Source organism: Silene latifolia, chromosome 1, assembly GCF_048544455.1.
Source record: "Silene latifolia isolate original U9 population chromosome 1, ASM4854445v1, whole genome shotgun sequence".
NCBI classification, from domain to species: domain Eukaryota; kingdom Viridiplantae; phylum Streptophyta; class Magnoliopsida; order Caryophyllales; family Caryophyllaceae; genus Silene; species Silene latifolia.
Window position 1 is genome coordinate 16,037,260 of NC_133526.1, and position 23,184 is coordinate 16,060,443.

A 23,184-nucleotide genomic window follows, 5' to 3' on the forward strand; every position below is an offset into this window, starting at 1 on the left:
GGAAGAACAAAACAATGAATCAAGTAATGATGTCGTTATTATCGATGATGATGTTAGTAACGATGTTGCCAACGCAGACGATATTGACGATGGTCCTGCAATTGTTGAAGGAGGATGGGTTGAAAAGGTAGGAAATATGTTAAACACGGGCGGTAATGGCGATTCTTTAGAAGTTAATACTCCAACCAGAGGAATGTCATTCGTGAATGGTGATGAGTTTGCTGCGTTTGCATACCTATATGCGTATAAAAACGCCTTTCAACTTTTTTGTAGGTGTACTGAACTAGTGAAGATGTACCAGGAAAGAGGTGTCAAGCGCAATGGTATGGGGAAGAAGCAACCTCGTTTCTATATGATGAAGTGAATAAGATTACGTTGCACAATGGGGGCCAATCCGAACAAACAAAACGGGTTTAAAGACATTGCAAATTTTGAGAAATGCAAATTTGCAATAGAAGCATCGTTACAAAATGATTTTATTGTCATCGGTGCGTTTTCGTTGGAACACAATCACGTTTTAAAACGTGAAAATACTCGTCACATGGTAAGTTACCGGATGTTTGACGAATATTTCAAAAGACGGGCCTTATTGAACGACGCTGCCGGTATTTCTATTGCCAATAACTTCCAAATTCTCGTTAGAGAAGCGGGTGGGCATGAAAATTTAAAAATCAACAAGCGTGACATACGGAATTTTCTTAATCAAGAACGAATACGTAGTAGAATTAACGGGGATGCAACGGCTTTGGAGGCTAGATTTATTAAACTTAAGGAAGTCGATCCAGATTTTTACTACGCCATTCAGACGGATTTTGAAGGCAAGCTACTAAATGTGTTTTGGGCTGACGGACGTTGTAGAGGAATGGCAAAGGCATTTGGTGATGCAATTTCTTACGATGCTACATTTTGTGTTAACAGGTGACCAAATTTACGTAATTTACTTAAGACCTTATTATTTTTTAATTAATGTTCATAGTAGCTTTATTAATTTTCGAAATCAATAGGCTTTAGAAATTAATCAATTAGCTAAGGTTTGCTTCTTTAGAAATTATTGTTGTGCTTTTGAATAATTAGGGCATTTTAGTAATTCGAAATAATTAGCTTAACTAATTCGAAATCAATGGCTTTACTAATTTTCGAAATCAGTAGCTTTATTAATTTTCGAAATCAGTAGGGTTTAGAAATTGGGCAATTCATTCTATTTTTGAAATCAGTAGGCTTTAGAAATTAATCAATTAGCTAGGGTTTGCTTCTTTAGAAATTATTGTTGTGCTTTTGAATAATTAGGGCATTTTAGTAATTCGAAATAATTAGCTTAACTAATTCGAAATCAATAGCTTTACTAATTTTCGAAATCAGTAGCTTTATTAATTTTCGAAATCAGTAGGGTTTAGAAATTGGGCAATTCATTCTATTTTCGAAATCAGTAGGCTTTAGAAATTAATCAATTAGCTAGGGTTTGCTTCTTTAGAAATTATTGTTGTGCTTTTGAATAATTAGGGCATTTTAGTAATTCGAAATAATTAGCTTAACTAATTTGAAATCAATAGCTTTACTAATTTTCGAAATCAGTAGCTTTATTAATTTTCGAAATCAGTAGGGTTTAGAAATTGGGCAATTCATTATATTTTGAAATCAATAGCTTTAGAAATTAATCAATTAGCTAGGGTTTGCTTTAGAAATTATTGTTGTGCTTTTGAATAATTAGGGCATTTTAGTAATTCGAAATAATTAGCTTAACTAATTCGAAATCAATAGCTTTACTAATTTTCGAAATCAGTAGCTTTATTAATTTTCGAAATCAGTAGGGTTTAGAAATTGGGCAATTCATTATATTTTGAAATCAATAGCTTTAGAAATTAATCAATTAGCTAGGGTTTGCTTCTTTAGAAATAAGTAGGGCATTTTCGAAATAATTTGTGCAAAACATTGACGGCATTCTCGAAATAATTAAGGCATTTCCGAAACAGAATTTATTTTTATTATATTTATCTTGTGTTTTAATTATAGGTACAAAATGCCCTTTACTCCATTTTTTGGCGTAAATCATCACGGCAGTACTGTTGTGCTTGCTGCCGCTTTGATTTCACATGAAGATGCGGAAAGCTTCACTTGGGTGTTTAAGAGATGGTTAGATTGTATGGGTAGAGCTTCATCGGTTATACTCACGGATCAATGCAAGGGAATTGGTAAGGCTGTGAAGGACATATTTACTAATACTCATCACCGTTTGTGTCTGTGGCACATAATGGTTAACGCAACACAGAACTTGGGAAGTTTTGTCAGGTATCAAGAAATTATTGTTGACCTTTGGAAAATTATTGACGATAGTGCAGATAGCGATTACTTTGAGGAGGCATAGCATCATTTTGTAGCTAAGTATGGTATTCACGAAAATGGTTGGATCATAGACTCTTTTGAAAACCGACATTCGTGGGTGCCATTGTATTGGAGAGGGACATCTTTTGTGCAGGTATGTCATCTACGCAAAGAAGTGAACAGACGAACCGATTTTTCAAGAATTACGTCAATGTTGAAACTACTCTGTTCAAATTCTTTGATAGTTATCAAAATGCACTAAGATCCAAGGTCGAGGAAGAATTAATGTTGAACTTTGCTTGTCACGAAAGACCGTCTCCTTATAATAAGACAATCATAGCTGAGGAAGTCTTCCAAAGGGCTTACACATCTAACATATTTAGTTTGGTGAAGGATGAGGTAAACGGTCTTATACACACCAACGCTGAGTCTCATTTGAACATTGGGAATTTCTCTTCGTTTAATGTAACGGATGAGGTGACAACACCGTTTTTGAAGCGTCGGGAGAAAAAGTACAATGTTACGGCCAACTTGGACTTCGGTGAGTTTAATTGTACTTGTAAACTTTTCGAGTTTAAAGGTATATTGTGCAGGCATATTATTCGTGTACTACAGCTGAAGAAAGTGCAGTTTATTCCCGACAAGTACATTTTGAATCGATGGCGAAAGGACTTGGTTCGGGGTTATGAGCACCTTCCTGTTGAGTACTACAATCCTGGTGAGTCTGAATGACTCAAGCGATCTCTTGCGGTCACGATGAAGAACGACTACATGTATAGGCTGGCATTACATGATGATGAGACGTATGCCTTATATGAGGCCGAATCAGCCAAGGTGATTAAGGCATTAGAGGCGCATGTCGGCATTGAGGTACTCAACGAAATGGGAGCAGGCTCCGATGTAACAAAGGTGTGGGGCCGTAGAAGATTACAACCGAAGGAAAACAACCTACGCCACATGGTACGTAACGCACCTCCTCCTGCAGAAGGCGCCTTGAGAGACCCCGTTGATAAAAGAGGTGCATGAAGAGGTTCTAGGCCTAGGCAAAAGAAAGTAAGGAGGGTTGTAAACTTCGACGAAGCAGGTCTATCGTCGCAACCAACGCCGCGGCGAAGAAGGGTCAGTACGACCACACCTCGTAACACGCAATAGAATTTAGCTCGTTTTCTTTTTGTTTGGCTACATTTGGATACAATTTTATTACTGTTTGTATTAGACAATTATGTGTTTTAGTTTTTGCATTTTGATACTGCCATTTGACTTGATTACACATTTTGTTTTAGAAATTGCATGCAATTGCACGGAATTGGGACTGAATTTCCGAAACTGATTTGCAAGAAATCAGACGATCTACTTAATGATACTGCCATTTGACTTGATTAGACTCAAAATGCATGAAAAATTTATTTGTGTTTTCATTGTTTTCTCACTTTATGTAGTTCAAATGTTTACATTTGACTTGATTTGACACAAATTGCATGAAATTTTCTTTGCATGTGAGACATAATCATTTACTTCATCTCAATACTCAACCTTTAGTTCATCTCAATACTCAACCATAATTACGATTTGCATGAAAATCTTTACGACAAATTGCATGAAAATCTTTACGATTTATCGACGGAATTTAACAGCATATAATCCGAGGACATTGTCAAATTAGCACGATTAAACTGGCTCGTATCTCACGAAAACTCTGTCAAATTAGCACGATTAAACCGAGTTCAATGTCAACCATAATTACGATTTGCATGTTTAACGAACTTTATCGAAATTGGACCAAATTAGCATGAATTCTGTCAATCGAAATTGCAAATTTATCGATTTGCATATGACGAAAGACGGAAAGACGAAATTTATCGAAATTGGACCAAATTAAACACCGCATAATTCGAGTACAATGTCCACCAAAATTAAAGGAACGAAACTGCAAAAACCGCATGATTAAAAGACGAAATAATATGATAGATTATACCATCCGATTAATCTGATTACAAGACGGAAAACCGTCAGATTTAGCCGATTAGAAACAATTTACAACCCTACATCCGATTCTACAACCCTTTCACATCCTATAGCCCGCCATGCAAAAAAAAAAAAAAAGAGTAGTTTATACAACTTTCTACTCCAAGTTTCTACTCTGCCCATCCACGGCCCCATGCCCTGCATACTGCTACGAGTGAACCACGATCCCACGAATAAGACCGGGGAATGATCTCGTGCACAACCAAATCATTGCACGCAGCAACTTCAAATTGAGGGTTATTCCCGTTGGTAGAACCAATGGAGACAGTAGATGGAATATCTTTAATGGCTTTGAGTAGAGGAGGACGATAAGGGGCAGGACAGTAAATTGTCCAAGTAGGTTCTCCTTGGTTAGCCATGGATTCCGATAAGATAATTTTGTGAAAAAAAATTAGGGTTAAGGGGAGGGTTTTTAGAGGGGAAGCAGTTTGAAGGAGATGAAGATTAATAGTGGGAAAGGAGGAAGTTGAAGGGGGGTGTGGTTCCATTTATAAGAGATTTTTACCCAATTTTTTACCTTTTTTTCCCTTTTACGTTAAAAACCCTTTTTTTCCTTCTTTTACGTTCAACTTTTTTAACTTTTTTTTTCCTTTTTCGTTAAAAACCTTTTGTTTTTCTTTTTGGTTAATAAAAATTAATAATATACATTGTACCAAAAATAAATAATAAAAAAAATAAGCTAAAATATTTTTACATGAAATAGAGATATTAAACTATGATCGGTATAAGTAAGCTTATTTTCACATTTTTACGTCATATAGTTAAACTAAGGTATTCGTATGAATATATGATCGGTATCGCTATGTACATTAAAATCAAATCGTAGTTATAATGATCGGAATTAAATTGAACCCTAAACCCTAATCCCTAAAACTCCAAACCCTAAGCACTCGTAATTACGTTTTAACATGAAATAGTTAAAATAATCTATGTTCGGTATAGTTTTATACTTTTTAACATGAAAATGTCAATAGTAAGCTACAATCGGAACTAGTTAGTACCTAATTACATAAAATGTCAATAGTAAGCTACAATCGGAACTAGTTAGTACCTAATTACATAAAATGTCGATAGTAAGCTACAATCGGAACTAGTTAGTACCTAATTACATAAAATGTCGATAGTAAGCTACAATCGGAACTAGTTAGTACCTAATTACATAAAATGTCAATAGTAAGCTAGAATCGGAACTAGTTAGTACCTAATTACATAAAATGTCGATAGTAAGCTAGAATCGGAACTAGTTAGTACCTAATTACATAAAATGTCGATAGTAAGCTACAATCGGAACTAGTTAGTACCTAATTACATAAAATGTCGATAGTAAGCTACAATCGGAACTAGTTAGTACCTAATTACATAAAATGTCCATAGTAAGCTACAATCGGAACTAGTTAGTACCTAATTACATAAAATGTCGATAGTAAGCTATAATCGGAACTAGTTATACATACAATCAAACTTAGAAACCCTAAACCCTATATTCTTAACCCTAAACCATATATTCTAAACCCTAAACCCTATATTCTAAACCCTAAACTCTATATTCTAAAACCCTAAACCCTATATTCAGTTTTGCGCCAATTGTATTAAATTCAAAATTTCTAACTTAGTTTAAATTTCAATTATTCATTTTGCGCCAATTAAATTAAAATTTGATGAAAAAAAAAATGCTTTTATGGGGAATCGAACACGGGTTAACCTTTGCAATGCATGACTATTAGAAACCAGTTGAGCAAGGGGTATCAGCACGATTACTAAACAATTAATTTTCAATATATACTAAAACAAATTTAAGGTTATTGAAATAGTAACATATATTTTCCTTTTTAATTTCATTCACGCAATATTCTATCTTTCTTTTAACTTGATTCACGCAATATTATATTATCTTATACTCCCTCCTATTCCAGATAATTGTCCCATTGTCCATTTCCGTCTAGTCGGGTAACTGTCCCATTGTCTATTTTTGGTAAGTGTTGTGTGGTCCAAATTTAATTCCATTTCCGTCTATTCACATAACTGTCCCATTGTCCGTTTTGTGTGGTCTAAACTCACTTTCTTAATTCTTGTGCCATTTTCAAAATGGGACGGTTATGTAGAATAGGAGGGAGTATATAATTTTTAAATTCTAATTATTTCTATAATATCTACTTATAATTTTTTTTTTAATAATATTCAATTTCAATATCCTAAATAATAGGATCAACGTGATTTGGTGGGAAATAATGGCGGGAAAAAAAGGGAGGGAAAATTTTGGAGGGAAACATTTCAATTGGACCCTATATAAATAACCCTAATTTCTAGAGGTTACCTCCATTCCCAAATCAAATTCATAAGAAACATAAAACTCGTTCCATTAAATCAAAACTTTTAACCTACTGTCATGGCTAATCATATTCAATATGCAATGTTAAATAGAGAGATTGCGATGGAAAGGAAGGCTCGTGCTAGGGATTTGTTGGAGACAAGGATGTTTGTAAGGGAAATGTTAGACGTTGTCAAAGACAAAAGTAAAATTGAGGATGCTATAGCCCGTGCTCGGTGTAAACCATAGAATACATATATGAATAAGAGTTCAATGCCAAATATTCGACATTCCTACCCGATGAACACCTGAAATGGCGCCAAGTGGGGCAACGTGAGTACCTACCAATGCCGGTTCCCGATGATGTACTCGTTCGGGTTGAAGGAGGGGACGATAATTTTGATGCCCCTACCACTCCCCCTCCAACGAATCCTCAATGGAGGTCGAGAGGAAGATATGGTTTGGTTGGAAACAGCATAAGGCGCCTACAATTCTAGTGCTTAGTTAATTTTTAGCATTTTGTTTTATAATTTTCAAGTCTGATTACGACGGTTTTTAGTTTCAATTTACATTTCGTGTAATCGTTTCATTTTATTCCAATAAATTATATTTTATTTAGTTATATTCTTTTACATTATTGGTTTTTTTTGTTTACAAACCCTAATGACCCGTTCTGAATTAGAGTAACTCATAATTTACAATTACAAAATCAATTAGCCAAATTTGAAGAAAAACTAGCCTACTAAACTTGTGTCAATCAAATGTATGAACCCTAGTTGAGGTATTTTAGCAGTTAATCGAAATAATTAGGGGATTAAGAAAAAAAAAAACAAAGTTGTGGCTATAAGGATTCGAACACGGGTTTTCTTGACTTAGCCTAAATCTAATCCTAAAAAATAAATAATCACAAAATTTCTTGAAAAAAATAATATTCCTAAAATCAAGTTAACAATATCTTTTTTTTTAAAACAAAAGATATTTTATGAAATAAAAACGAAATTTTATAAATAAGGCAATTTTTAAATTTAGGAAATTCATTGCCTAAAATCAAGCTAAGAATATTTTAAAAAGAAAAGATAAAATATCAAATGAAACCGAAAATCTTTAAAAAAAGGCAATTTATATATTTAAGAAATTTATTGCCTAAAATCAAGCTTAAGAATGTTTAAAAAATAAAGATATTTTATCAAATGAAACCGAAATTGTTTAAATAAGGCAATTTTATAATTTAAGAAATTTATTGCCTAAAATCAAGCTACGAATATTTTAAAAATAAGGAAAGTATTAAGAGTTTAAAAACGGAATTTTAAATAAGGCAATTATTCGAATTAGAGTTCATTAAGGTTTAATGAATTAAAAAAATAGATTCATAATATAATGAATTGTAATCAGTGAATGTATGTGTTGATACCCCTAGCTTAGTTGGTTACTAGTCTCTTTACAAAAATCTAATTGCTACTAATGCCAACCCGTGTACGATCCTTCACAACAACTTTTTTTTTGCCCTTTTATGCCTTGATTAGAGTTAATCAATTAATGGATTAGGGTTCATCAAAAAATTTCCCCTTCTTCCCCAATTCGATTTTAAATGATTAATAATTACTCCAATGCTAGGGTTAATTCGATTTTTATTGATAAGGATTACCATTTGATTAATAAAATTTGATTTTGATCATATGAATTAGGGTTCTTCAACTGAATTAGGGTTCATCAAAAAATTTCCCCCTTTTTCCCATAAATTGATTTTAAATGGTTAAGAATAAGGCTATTCGATTCAAAGAATTAAGTTCATCAATTTGATACGATTTTGATTACTTGATAGAATTGAATTAGGTTATGATTAATGTTATGAAATTAGGGTTCATTTGATTTCGATTATGAATTTTTATTGCTTACGAATACGATTTGGAACAAAAAAAATTAATTGATTAAGAGGTCAAAAATAAATAATAATAATAATAATACATAAAAACGTTCAAAATAATAATAATAATAATAATAATAATAATAATAATAATAATAATAATAATAATAATAATAATAATAATAATAATAATAATAATAAATCAAAATATGTAAAACAAAGGAAATTATAAATTACCCTAAATATAGTTAACTACATGTGGTTAGCAAGTTAACTACATATATGTAATTACTAATATAACCCTAAATTAACTACATATGATTCACTCTAGTTAGCCACATGGCGCAATTTAATTGGTCGTGTATGAGATTTTCATACACCTCGTGTATGAGTAGCCTTTTCCCCTATTTACTCCGCAAGATATTACAATTTCATTTGCTTGAAAGCCTACTTTCCGAAAAACAGGCGTAACAATCAATCTCAATTTGGAAATCAGAACCCAAAGTATCACTTCCCCTCGAACCAATTTCCAGTTTGGCACTTGCAGGAAGAAGAGCGTAGTATAATTAGATTTTTTTTTGCTTTTTCTTTCATAAAGTATATAGTAATGAGTTTTTTTTTTCAAGGCCGTACATAATAGTATTACAAATGCAGGAGATGTGTTTGTAAAAATAATTTATCAATACATTAAAATGTTTGTAAAAATAATTTTTCAATGAATTACATAATTTATTAATGCAGTACATAATTTATCAACGAAGATTGAGTATGTTTAATTAGAGAGAATACATTAGAGAGATATTAGATAGAGAAAATGAGAAGGGTATAATTGTCAACAGTGTACTACGATGAGTAAAATGTGTACTGCGAAAATCAACACCCTTACAATAATTCTATCCAAAAACCGACATTCCCCAATATAATTGAATTAGGGCATAAATTCCTTTTTTAATTTTTTTTTGTAAAAAGGGCATAAATTCTTGTTAATTAGTATAAGATGAGTAAATCGTAATTATACTCAATTAAACAGAGATAAAATAGATTTAAGGATTGAGAATAACTAAACTTATTGCAACGATCGGTCAAGAATGAATCTGCAGTTGAAGATGTTCTTTTACTCATCTAAATTAATTTTTATTTACTTTAAGCTCATAAATTCCGTCTATTACAATATCTGACTCGAAATAGCACAAACCGATAAAAGTGACTAACCGAAATGAACACGCTCGGTATTTAACTGAAATCAAAACTATGGTCAACCACTCAACCCGACTCAACTTGAACACAGTACATTTATCCCGATCCAAAATCAAACCTGGTGATCTATTTGCCAAATCTACCACTGGTATACTATAATTTCTATATCAATCAATTCTAAACACTCACGTTTTGAAGCAATTGACATAGTGGAACTCCAAAAATGTTGGAGAAAGAGAGTCTAATATATTATTGACACCAATCCTTAACAAAACCTCATTAGTCTTAATAAACAATAAGTTGTAACATAGTATTTGGCATCATCGAGTATAGGCGTGCAAAATACACACAAGTAGATGCCAAGTATATGTTTTTTTGACTAACCATATACAAAAAAGTATATAATTAAATTATAATTATAATTATATAATATAAAAATGTTTAATTTCCTTAAGCGTGCCAAACATCCCCTTATGGCCAATCACGTGCTTGAAACCCACTTATATAAACAACCCTTTGAGACCCAAAGAACACTAACTCTAATTTAACACCTTCAATTCCTAAAACCCCTTTTTCCAATTTGTTGTATGACCCCTTCATTTTTTAGAATAGTGCCAATTTTTGTGGGACACCCCCCAAATTTTTTGGGCTTCATATATTTGTTTTATTTAAACTAAACTCAACCCCCTCATTTTCTCAATCAAAATTAAACAAAAAAATAATGGAGGGTGCAAATAATAACAATAATAGTAATAATAAGATTAAGCAGTCAAGGTTTAAGAGAATTTGTGTGTTTTGTGGAAGTAGTCAAGGCAGAAAGAGTAGTTATCAAGAAGCTGCTACTGAACTTGGCAAAGAATTGGTAAAAATTCACTCTTTTTTTAATTTATTATGTTTTCACTTTGTTTTTGACCCTATGTTTTATAGTGGGTATTTGTCACAATTGAGTTTTAAGTCTATACGGGTAAGACTGTCTACATCCGACATTTTGAAATTCCGGCCTGGCCTGGCACGGTGTACAATGGGAAGCTTAATAGGTGAAAAAAAAATTGTGGGTGATTGAGTTTTAATGGAAATTGTACATTTTTGGTGTTCTGCAAGTGTATGGGTGGAAAAGACCATAACTTGCAGCAATCCTGCAATAATCTGACAGATATACAGTCTTTTATAATGTTATTGGACTTGGTTTTCTTGAAGAAATGCATTGATTTTAGTGAAATATTGATTGATGATTGAATATACTTCATGTATGTGTGTGTAGGTGTCAAGAAACATTGACTTGGTTTATGGAGGAGGAAGCATTGGATTAATGGGTTTGGTTTCTCAAGCTGTTCATAGTGGTGGTCGACATGTTATTGGGTGAGTAATTAGCATTACAACGACGATTATCCCAGTGCCTCAACGACTCTCCCAAATAATTTTTAGTGCAAATCTCATTTTGTTGGTATAACTTTAGTGTGTTAAAATGTTCCCTTTTTGAAAATTTTAAAGGTATTACAATGACGACATTACCCCAGTGTCTCAAGGGTTCCCACAGATTAAGTTTATTTTTAATCTCTTTTTATTGGGATGTTCCCTTTTTTGGAAATTTCAAAGGGATTTGATTAATTGAAGAAGAAACAAAGATGATTAATGAAACATAATAAGTTGAGAGAGTAACATGCTTGTTGTTTAATACGAAGTATATGATCATGTTAATACTGTGTATTTTTTTTTAATTAATTTTTGTCATGTTATTGTCTGTTTTTGCAGAGTTATTCCCAAGACTCTCATGCCTCGAGAGGTATGTATGTCTCATGTCTGCCTTCTTCTGCATTGAAAAAAGTCTTCAACCTTTTTCCAACTTAATTAACAAAAGCCTAATAATCACCTTTTTAAAGTTAATTAAAAGTTAATGCTAGTGGGTTTATCCCTATTAGTTATGCTTCTAAGCTAAGCACTTCTCTTCTATTGGAACTGTTTTCATTTAAGATAATGTGATTAGGTCATACTCGGTTTTGATATCATCTTGATTTATCTTTTCTCGTTTTAGAAGTTCAATTATCATTACATTCGAGAGCATTACCCAAATTAAAGTGCAATCCAACTAAATCACGTTACTTAGTTTTTCTGCATTTAGTCTTGTATGAGACAGACTCATACGTAAAACCAACCAATTCATATCATCACGTAGTCAATGAAGAATATACTTTATGTGAACCACCATAACCTTATCCATCACACCACTTCTCGAGTCACAAGGTTGTTCTCACCTGTAAAACCGTCTTATTTATAAGATTGTATGAAAAACTTGTCAACCTTATCCATGGTACCACTTGTTCTCTGGCATAACATAACATAACATAACATAAACTCAGCTATCTTACACACACATTATTTTGGGATGTTCTTGCTCAATGCAGAGTTACTATTCTACCCTTTTCTCCTTTGGCTGCTACTGAATTTCCACAAACTTTTCTTCAACCAATTAGGATAAATAATCAAATTCAAGATAATATCTTTTTTAATTTTTTTTTAAAAAAGATGGTGATGAGTCATGACTCATATGATCATATCCAATCCTTTGTTGCAGGCCTCATCATTACTCTTCTGCTTAGGACTCCAATAACACTCCACAATATTTTCTTTTTCTTTTTTTTTTTTAAAAAAAATATTTATTATCATTGTTTGTTTGAGCATGTTTTTTGTTTTTATTTCAGATAACTGGTGAAACTGTAGGAGAAGTGAAGGCTGTGGCAGACATGCATCAAAGAAAAGCAGAGATGGCTAGGCATTCTGATGCTTTTATTGCACTTCCAGGTTTGCATTTCACCCTTCAACACTGCACTTAATTGCTAGTGCTCTTAAGTCATAACCTTTCTAAGGACATTATCATACCTTATGTTCCTCCCGTGCCCCCACTCGATACTTATTTGAGATGGTTATATACTTATATGTATAGAATCGAGTTCATTAACTTTACACTTAAAACGAGAATACAAAATGATTTAGATTGTACTCCGGCCCATAAGAGTACCCGACTCACTAAATTGCCCATGATGTTTATGAAGGAGTTATGTCCTTGCAATTAATCCTAACTCATAAGGTATGCAACCCTACAATTTCGAGTCTACTTGGACTTGAGACTGAGCGATAGAGGTCGGACATACATAACCTTTCTAAGGACATTATCATACCTTATGTTCCTCGCGTGACCCACCCCAATACTTATATGTGATGGTTATATTTATAAAACCGAGATCATTAACTTTACACTTAACGAGAATACAAAATTACCCCTTTGTCATTAGGGTAGGGGATCGGATGTACGTAATTTATGCATTTATTTTGCATGCATTCCATCTTTATAGTCTTTAAAACGTTGATTGAATTAGAACCACCTATGCCTTATTGTCCACATTTTGTGAACATGCCAACTCTATCTATACCTATAATCTACTTTTGATGATGTAATGTAATAATGTTATATGATCCTTATACACTTTTCCTTTGTGCCACTTTTTGGGGTCTTTGTATCTTTCTAAAAGTCCTTTTTGAATCGGTCCAAAGGGTAAGGATCCCATCCCACAATCAAAGCTTACAAACTTGGTTTATGCACTTGTTTGAATAGTTTAAAGCTTGTTTATTCCTGCTTTAAACTAAAATAATTTTAAACATTTACAAAAAGTGGAATTTCGTTCAAACTCTTCTACTGAAATGTCAGCGGAGTTGAAATAACACTATATTATCATATGTTTTTGGTGTAAAGAGAGTCACAAGGAGGATTTTGATTCTGACGAGGGAATACTTGATTTTGAACATATATATATTCTTCATGTCCTTTGTAATTTTTAACTATGGAACCTTAATAAAAAAAACTAGTAAATATTCTTCATAGGAAAAATCGGATAATACTTATACATTGTATAAATCTCTTCTAATCTAAAAGCTTGAAACTCATCACTTTCATTGTTAACTTGGTGCTCCCTTTGCTTAAAAATATTAGTTGGTCTCTTATGACCGTCATATTAACGTAAGACGATTTTATTACAGAAGTTGAACAAGACTACTTACCTTAACTCCCAATAAATTAAGATTCTTTAGGAGTGGCCACATATTCAAACCCCTGATCTTGACCCATCAACATCTAGCACTGAAAATATGGTAGTTGTGTGAAAAACACCAAACCAAGAAGTCAAAATGTACTCCTTAACTAAAAATAGTGACTGAAAATGTCATGTAACAGCACCCCATGTTACTGTACCAAAGTAACCACATCCTATATCTCTATATATGGTAGCAAGCATTAGGGTATGTATGGCCATTTTTTCACAACATTGCTGCTTGTCAATTTCCTTCTCACATTTCAACCAATCATTTTCCTACAATTACTCTAAACTTATCCTTAATTTTGGGACCATAAACTTGTTTCTTTCTTTTTGTTTCTTAATGTGTTTTTTTTTTACTGTGGCGGATCTTGGGGTGAATAATAATAAACGGGGCTGAGGTTTGAACTGTTGATAATTTTGTTCCACTGTTTCATGTAAGTAACTCATGATTTACTGTATGGGAATACTTTGACCTGCCAGTTGAAAATGATAAGCCAAAAGACAACAGTAGGGTGTTTTGGCTACAGATAACACAGTTAAAAAATCATTTTGTCTAAAAAGGAATGGGTAAAGTGATAATTGATGTTTGTCTTTATTGAAACTATTGTAAGGGTCCAATAATCCAATTACTCTTGTATTGTTTATGTTTTGCCTGGTCCTACCCCAATCTTTTCAAAATATATATGTTTATGGAGTATGATTTTCCGCTTTCGAGGTAAGCATTTAACTTTCTATTCCGTATTTTAACAAAATACGTTTTCACGTTTATCGCTCGCTCTGAACTCATACAGTCGTACTTGAAACCAAAAAAACACCGAAGTTTAATGCCATAGTACCAAGTTAATACAGACTGGCATCCTGTATCCTGTATTAAAGCCTGAGGCCTGAGCATTGCATTATATGCAGGTGGCTATGGTACACTGGAGGAACTACTAGAAGTTATAACATGGGCTCAACTTGGCATTCATGACAAGCCGGTAATTATCTGAACTATGTCATTGATTTCTAAGCTCTGTGTTGTAAATTAAGTGTAGTGCAGCACATTTGATGACTAATTTGTGGCAAAATACTGCAATATAATGTGCAGGTGGGTCTGCTTAATGTGGATGGCTACTATAACTCTCTGCTGTCTTTCATCGATCAAGCTGTTGAAGAAGGGTTCGTCAGTCCTAGTGCCCGCCATATCATACTATCCGCTCCAACTGCTGGAGAATTGGTCAAGAAATTGGAGGTAATAAGACCAAAAACCAGTATCATTTCGCTTACAAGAAGTTCATATACTCAGGAAACGTCACTAATTAATCGTTTTGTGTGCGTAGGAATATAATCCATGCCATGAAGGGGTTGCAACGGGATTGTGCTGGGAGGTGGAGCAGCAACTAGGATGCGCGCAGAAATATGATGTATCAAGATGATCGATAAAAATGATTAGTTGCAAAGTAAGGCGTATAGAGTCTAGAACAAGAAGAAGACTGATAGATCAGTTCAGTGAAAGGAGGGGACTAATTTTCATAGAATCGAAATTCTATTGCAGGGGATTCTCTTCTTTTTTGTAAATTTTCACTGCAAACAATTTCAAATATTTAGCTTAAATGGCTTTTTTAATTGAATTTTCGATTTCGACTGAAATTGTAACTACCAGATGCTAATCCAAATTCCCCTCTGAATTTTGTGACAATATATGCACCTGTTTCAAATTCCTCCTATTCAGTTTCAGTACTTTTTTTTAATGCACTAGAGAATATAGTTTTTAGTCAAACTTCAGTTGATATTTTCAGGAGAAACATTCTGCACTAAGGGCATTAACAATAGAGGTTTGTCAACAAAAGTTTGTGTACTTTTTAGAAGTTTGTTGACAAACCTCTCTATTGTTGGAGATGGGGTTTGAGGTTCATCCATAGGAATGGTTACACATTTGTATACGGGTTTGTTGATTGACATACATGGCAGTGGTCCCTAAAAGTTAGTATATTTTTATTCTCCAACAACATATATATGAGGGGAAAAAAATGGGTAATTTTATGTGGGTCATATGATATGAACCTTGAAAAGGTTTGTCTATTGTTGTATATGGGTTTGTTATTTAAGAGGTTTGTTAAATTGATGATGTGTCATGTGACAAACCTCTTTAGAGGTTCATCTATTGTGGATGCCCTAACATTCGATCAAATATAATTTGGATGAAATTCCGCAAGGGTGGACTCTATTGGGTGAAATTCCTAAGGGGCTTAAGTTCAAACCCCCCTAGAGCAATTTTGTGAAGTGCTTATGGCTTGAAGCCATGCCTTCTAGACTTCAAGCCTGTTGTTGATATACGTGATTTGCAGGCTATCATGCATACCCAGAGTTTGCGCACCAAAGGTAGCGGCTGCGGGTCTCCTTGTCACCTAAAAAAAACATTCCGTGAAATAATATGGGTATCCTTATACCGGTTGTCATATGAAACCGACAATAGTAATTAGTAAGTCTCTCGAATGACCGAACGTATAATCGTTACAAAATCTTTGTCACGGTTGAACAATTGACGAGTCGGAGTTTAACCCTTAATATTATCTCTAAGCACCATAAAACTAAAAAAGGAAAATACTTGTGTTCTTCAGGAGAACGTCCTCCTTACACCCAAAGAAGGAGGGCCAAAATGAAAATGAGGAGGATGGTCCTCCTCCTTTGGGTGTAAGGAGGGCGTCCTTCCGAAGGACACAAGTATTAACGAGACACAAATTCCCAAAATCATCAATAATGAATGCAGACATAAAAGGAGCGTCCTATCCTCATTTACAGCTCTTATAAGATGGACACAGAGTGGTCAAGTACATGATGACCACTTGAGCATCTTCAAGTAGTGTTCATAGAATAGAAGGCCAATTTGAACAAACATCCGTCTGCAACTACAGATGACCCAGATGTACGTTATTACCTTACTATGAATGTAAAAAGTAGATGTTTTAACTAGTTTATTTCATCAAGTTATGAGAGGTGATATTTATGTGATCTGAATGCCAATTCTGTCAGCAATAAAATTATCCTCCTGGTTCCTTTAAATCATGATAAGCTAATTAAACTATGTTGAGTAACTTTGGCCTTGACAGTTACGAGTAATATTTTTTTTTGTTTGACAGTAGGAAAAAGAATAACTTATAGTATTCTAAGAGTTATATAGTAAGCTATTTGACAAAGTAGCACCAGAAAACCGACTATCAACTCTAGTACTACAAAGCCAGAATTATTAGGGTTATTTCATAAGAATAATCTGTTGTATGGGTTGCTTGCTTAAATTACTTCATCTTATCAGTAATTCTAATTTATTCCATCATATACAACATACCTTTTAATAACTCTTTAAGGCGACGACAACTTGAACAACAGGTCACCCTTATGTTTTTAAGGGTTAAGACACCTTAATTCTTACCCTAATTCCAAAAAAAATCAAATTTATCTCTTCTCTCCCCGTTCATTACTCCTCCGTCGGTGGTCCTCTCTCCGACCACCACTCATGCGGTCTCTCCTCGACACTGACTCCCTCGAAGTATACTGACCAACGAGTACACTAGTTGGTGTGTCTAATAATGGGGGATTAGTGATGTAAGAATTTGAGGGTGAAAGAGGCAGATGTGGGTGTGGTGTTTGCCATGGAGTGGGTGAGATTTGGAAGTTAAATGAAGAGGGAGAAAAAGGTGACCTTATACAACAGGTAAAAAATTAGTGAGTTTACTCCGGGAAGGAAGGAGGAATATGATGGATTAATTCAAATTATTTAACGGATGGAGTAATTTAAGCAGACCACCCTTAGGACGGAATTCATATCGACAAATAAGATGTGAAAATAGACAAATAGAATAGTAAGTCGACCCTAACAAAGACGGCTGAGTTAGAAACGTTGTTAAAGTGTTAGTAGTCTATAGGAGATCATAATGGTAAAGTTATTTCATTAGGAGCTAAAACTTGTGGATCTAATGGAATTCTGGTTGGAGAAACTCTCGCATTATAAGAAGATATTTTAGCCGCTAAATCTTTAGGAATCTTGGAAATGACAATTGAAGGTGACAATCTTGGTGCTATCAACTCAATTCGTAATACTTAGCAAATTCCGTGAGAAATTTCAAGTGAAATTAGGCCTTCATTTCTTTGAGAAAGGTATAGTTCAACATTACTTCCGTGAGACCAATAAAGTTGATGACTTTATGGCATCTGTTGGACCTTTTTGTCTAACTCTTTTAAGGTGGTCGGAAAGTCGTTTGCTTCAACTTACCTCGCTCGTCCAAAATGTTGAAATAGGTTGCTCATACCCTAGAGTAAACCTGGCAACGGGTAAATTGGGTCGGTTCGGCTTGGGTCATTATCGGGTTTAACAGAATTCGGGTCAACTAGAGTCAGGTCAATTCTAGTTTGGGTCATTTTTGGGTGGGTTATTATCAAGTTACTTAGGAATAACCGTTATTTTCCAACACTAAACCTTAGGGTCGGGTCATATAGATTCGGATCAACTTCGAGTCCTCAATTCAGACGTCGAGTTAAGTTATTTGTACCGAATAATTTGGGTTGTGTCAATTCTATCAGGTCTATTCTAAAATTTCAAGCTAGTTTTTTTTTACCGCGGAAAGAAAATAGTGGGTCATATCAAACAACAAACTAGTGGAATAGTCATGATGTACACAAGTACTTGTTGTTGGATGATGGTTAAGGTTTGGGAGAAGAGACAAGAGACAATGGCCAAATGAAAGAAGCACCACCACCAATAAGTTAAACCCAAAAAAATGGGCCAAAGGGGGGAGTGGAGCAATGAGCATTGATGGAAAAGAGGATTAAGGCAAGAAAGAATGGGACTAGACAAGTAGTCTAAGTTTGGTCTGACCTTAATAGAGAAGGAGTAGACATTGGTGTTTTGCTTTGGGCCACATGCTTCTGATAAACCCATCACTCCCAACGTTAGGACCGTATTATGACATTTGTGTATACTACTTATTCACGTAATTCTCCATCTTACTGTTTTTCTTGTACGGCTCACTTCACAGTTCACAATTTGTGACTTATCAACTAGTACTAGTGTATCTCACTTACACTTAAATGGTCCCGGTTTATTTTACGGTTAATATAAACTTAAGGGGTAAATATCTTGAGTCAAGAAATTATAGTAAACTAATTTTTAAACCCCTGTATGTACGGCGATGTTCAAAATTTATATCGTAACTATACTGATCGACTTATACTTCTAATAACTGAAAATAAGTCCACAAAACAAGGCCTAAGTGACCATTCCCGTAATCCTTAAACCACATACTCTAATAGTTAAAACTTTACTTCATTCGGCCGACTCGTTTTTTCAAAGTATAAGCTCGTAGATCTTGACCGACAAATCATAACCCGAAACAACCCAAAGTCGCAATGATTCAATAATATAGAGTCAAAAGTCACAACCTAGTATCACCTCGAAGATAAATTTATGTGAAAAATATAACGACTTATATGTATTACTTATGAGTTACATTGTAATTTCTTAAGCTCAACATTGTGTGAAAAGGGTTCGAAAAGTTTACATCAAAACTCATTTTGTGTTACAACAAATCTAAACCTTTTTATTAAACTAAGCGAATGAAAGCAGAATGCTTAGCAATATACCTCTATTTGTCTATCAACCCATAATTAGTAATTTTCCATTTATACCGCTCACCCTACAACAACCCTTATCGGTCATCATTCATCGTCACTGTACTGCCAATTTCAACCTTCACCTCTACTGCATGACACTCTTGATAGAGTTTAGAGAATGAACTAAGAAATATATATCATAAACGACCTAGCTAAATATATCACAATAACTAGAATTAGGAAGAAGATATATTCTATATACGCTCCCGCAAGCTGGACGGTCGTAACGTAAGTCCAAACTTGGAAGCCAGAAGAAGAAAGCGATCTTTGGAGAAAGGTTTAGTAAGCGTATTAGCAAGTTGAGCATCGTCTATTGATACGTTAATCACGGATAGTACGTAACTAGACTCGCTCACGAACAAAATGAAATCCATGCGCAAGGTGTTTCATACGGGTATCGGATTGGCGAAGTAGTGGGACGCACCAAGATTGTCAAAGAAAAATTGCGGGAAAGGATGACCAAGTCGATGATGCCAGGTAGCCGGAGGTGTCGTGTTGATCGTGTAGGCAGTCGAGGAAGGAGGTCGGTTTTTCGAAAATAGAGTGTTTGTTTGCGACGGTCTTGGCTTAGGTTGTTGGATGGTCAAACGATAACGAAAATACGAGTTCTTGGATTTTTGGAATCGTGAGACTGCAAATTTTGTGAATATGGGAATATTTGGGGTCTTAAATGGTCCTAAGAGGTGCTAAAAATGGTCGAGAAAGCTGTAATACCACGGTTTTCTGGTCACAGTGAACTCGATCGAGTAGGTTATACTTGACCGAGTGGGTCGTCGAGTGCTTTTAGACAGGCTACTGCTTTGGGTGCACTCGGCCGAGTAATGAGGAACTCGATCGAGTAAGACGTACTCGGACGAGTATGTCAAGTACTCGACCGAGTATCCGATCTGACAGGTTATTTTTCGGCGGTTTTGATTAAGTTGACGAGAGAATATATATATAACGTGGTTTAGTGACTCATAATCAGTTTCTAAACATTTTTACAAACACCTAAACTTTGTTACTATTTCTCTAATCATCCTTATCGTTTCCAAGCTTCGGGTGGATCGGTGAGTTCTAGCATCTCTATTTCCGTGTCATCGCACTAGTAAGTGTCTTTTATCCGATTATTGATTCGTTATAGTTGTACTAGGTTAAGCAACCCTAATTTGGGTTGATTTGGGGAAAGGGCTATTTGGTGATGGATTGTGATGTACTATTGTTTGATTATCCTTGTTAGGTGACGATTTCATAGAAGAACAGTTTTAGCCTTGTTGTTGTGTTGATTACGGAAATTGCGAATAAGGTAAGATTTCCCTACTCAGTACTTTGTACGGTTGTTGTTTAGTGATGTGGTGATTGTTTGATTTTCTATTGTCTTGGTATTGTGGAGATTGGTTGTTATTGGTATTATTGTTGTTGATTGTGAAGCCATTTTCGGGAGATGGTCTTCACCCTCATGTTCGCTCCTTGTGGCTCCCGTTACAAGGAGGATGTGCACATTAATAATCTGGGATCGCTCGTTGGGATGAGCGGGGTTTAGGTGGCACGGCTGCGGTCTCCCACTGGCGTTGTGGGTCCCTGTTGCGATGGGTAACCTGGCAGATCTGGGCTGCGGTTCAGATAATTTACTTGGAGGTTGGAGATTGTATTGTTACAAGATTGAATTGGATAGTTATTGTTATTGTCGTAGTTATGTTTTATTGTGCAGTTGACTAACCCCTTTTCTGTTGTTGCAAAACCTGCGGTGATCCATTCGGGGATGGTGAGCAGATATCTAGCATGTTTTGGTTGATTGAGCTTATCGCGGGATGGATGGGAGAATCACCGAGTCTAGCTAGCTTCCGCTGTTATGTCAACATTAGATGATCATTTCTTTTATTGTATTTGTATTTTCAGTTTTTGATTTTTGGTTTTGTGGTTGTATCCGATTAAAATTTATTTACTTTAATTAAATGTTCTTTTATGGTCCATTTGATATATACTCTACCTCGGGCAACCGAGATGGTACCACTCCCATTTGCTAAGGTAGGCCTTGGTAAGGCACTTTGGTATATGGGGGTGTTACAAAGGCCGCTGGTCAGAACCTTTGTTTTTGTTAAAATAGAGGTCTGTTTCGTGGTGTTTATGCGTGAGGCTTTGGCTCGGTTTCCTAGACTTTTAAACTAGGTTTGCAGGCGAGAATAGGAGGTGTCGAACTGGGTTGTAGCACGGCGGTCGAATGATGGTACCATGGTGGTTGTGAATAGTGACGATTGATGACGCGGTCGGGATTTCAGTGGAGGTGCGAAGTATAGTCTGTTTCAATTACGTTTATGCGTGTGATGCAGGGGAGACTCGTGGTGGTGTGAACAAGGAGAAGCGGTGGCTGTCGTTTCTGAGGTCGAGTGACGATGGTGGTGGTAAGATGGTCGATTTTGGTGGTTATGGTGGTGAATTGTTTTGATGGCCTATAAGGTGTTCGCAGAGTTTCGAAAGCGACGGTGTACGTTTGATGCAATTCACGGGTGACGGCAGCGAAAATGGGTCGGGTTTTAGGTGAGTAGATTTTTGGAAATAGGATCTACTCCGAAGGGTTAATCTCTATCAAGAGCACGAGGCTCTGATACCATGATAGAGTTTAGAGAATTACGGAAGACGTTTTATTAGGTTAAGAATTGAATTATTATTTACGATTCATGAATACAACTTATATACTAGAGTACAAGACTATGATTATAGGGTTACATAATTACAGAATAAGGAAATCAAAATATAAATAAGATACGAAAAATATACGACGCTAGAACTAGGAAATATATATCGTAAACGACCTAGCTAAATATATTACAATAACTCGAATTAGGAAGAAGGTATATTCTCTATAACTCTTTCCCGCTGACGACCACATAACGCCCCCTTCCCGCCACAAACCCCGCCATACTATCCACCAACAACCCACCCAAAAAATCTCAAAATAGCCTAGTTTGTGTAACCCGTTTGAAGTTTCAATAAGTGATTTTGTTTTTTATTTAGTAAACAACAATCAATTAAAGGTCAAATGTATTACACTACCGTATCAAACTAATTCATAGCTTTTTTCTTGTTATCAAAGAGATTTACTTATTGTCCTTCCTGTTTTTATTTCTTCTATATAGATTTATTTTAGTTAGAGATGATATTTTTATATGTGCTTGCTATATATCCATCGAATTAAGTGGAATAGATAAAAGAAAAGCATATAAAAATGGATGAAAAGCTGGTATAAATCGACGGCGAGTCAAGTGAAGTTGCATTAACCATCATTCGTTAAGCGCCCCGTTCTCTTCTTTAAATAAAAAATAATTTACATGTTACATCTAAACAACCATATTTACTACTCTAAATTTAATTACATGTCGGACCCTCCACAGAAATATTTATTTGAAATACTATCACTAATCTGTTAGGTATAATTTACGATTTCAGTTTCGGAAATCAACCCCAAGATTATAGTAGACTTGAATTAATTCAACCCCAACAATAATAAGAGTAAATAAAAAAATACATACCTTGATCCATGATAAAGTATGTCAAAATAGTAATAATAAGAATAATAAAGACCCAGAATCATTCTCGTCCCGGACCCTTATGCTTTTAATTGCTTCCTTAGTTTGAGATGGAATCGGAGACCTTCTATAATGATGCGAAAATTTGTCTTATGTTTATATTTTTAAAGGTTTTCTATGGCCATTTCAATAGATAAATTCTTGCATCATATATACGGTCTAGATTTACGT

General features: G+C 34.7%; 2 protein-coding genes across 2 annotated transcripts; both read left to right on the forward strand.

The window, feature by feature from the left end:
• Positions 1-382: 382 nt before the first annotated feature.
• LOC141641126 (protein FAR-RED IMPAIRED RESPONSE 1-like) lies at positions 383-3,051 on the forward strand. Its single transcript, XM_074449802.1, has 3 exons — positions 383-918; positions 2,011-2,286; positions 2,565-3,051. The coding sequence occupies exons 1-3, from the start codon at positions 383-385 to the stop codon at positions 3,049-3,051; spliced, it is 1,299 nt and encodes a 432-aa protein (XP_074305903.1).
• Positions 3,052-10,241: 7,190 nt separating this feature from the next.
• LOC141599986 (cytokinin riboside 5'-monophosphate phosphoribohydrolase LOG3-like) lies at positions 10,242-15,498 on the forward strand. The gene is made up of 7 exons (XM_074420137.1): positions 10,242-10,575; positions 10,975-11,072; positions 11,466-11,496; positions 12,413-12,512; positions 14,708-14,778; positions 14,889-15,032; positions 15,121-15,498. The coding sequence occupies exons 1-7, from the start codon at positions 10,435-10,437 to the stop codon at positions 15,214-15,216; spliced, it is 681 nt and encodes a 226-aa protein (XP_074276238.1). The 5' UTR covers positions 10,242-10,434; the 3' UTR covers positions 15,217-15,498.
• Positions 15,499-23,184: the final 7,686 nt, after the last annotated feature.

Bases quoted from the DNA above. Each gene is read 5' to 3' on its own strand.
- LOC141641126 (XM_074449802.1), top strand. From the start codon at position 383: ATGGGGGCCAATCCGAACAAACAAAACGGGTTTAAAGACATTGCAAAT. The intron at 919-2,010 runs GTGACCAAATTT...TTTTAATTATAG, and splicing joins GCTACATTTTGTGTTAACAG to GTACAAAATGCCCTTTACTC. The intron at 2,287-2,564 runs GTATCAAGAAAT...ATTCTTTGATAG, and splicing joins AACTTGGGAAGTTTTGTCAG to TTATCAAAATGCACTAAGAT.
- LOC141599986 (XM_074420137.1), top strand. From the start codon at position 10,435: ATGGAGGGTGCAAATAATAACAATAATAGTAATAATAAGATTAAGCAG. The intron at 10,576-10,974 runs GTAAAAATTCAC...ATGTGTGTGTAG, and splicing joins CTGAACTTGGCAAAGAATTG to GTGTCAAGAAACATTGACTT. The intron at 11,497-12,412 runs GTATGTATGTCT...TTTTTATTTCAG, and splicing joins AGACTCTCATGCCTCGAGAG to ATAACTGGTGAAACTGTAGG.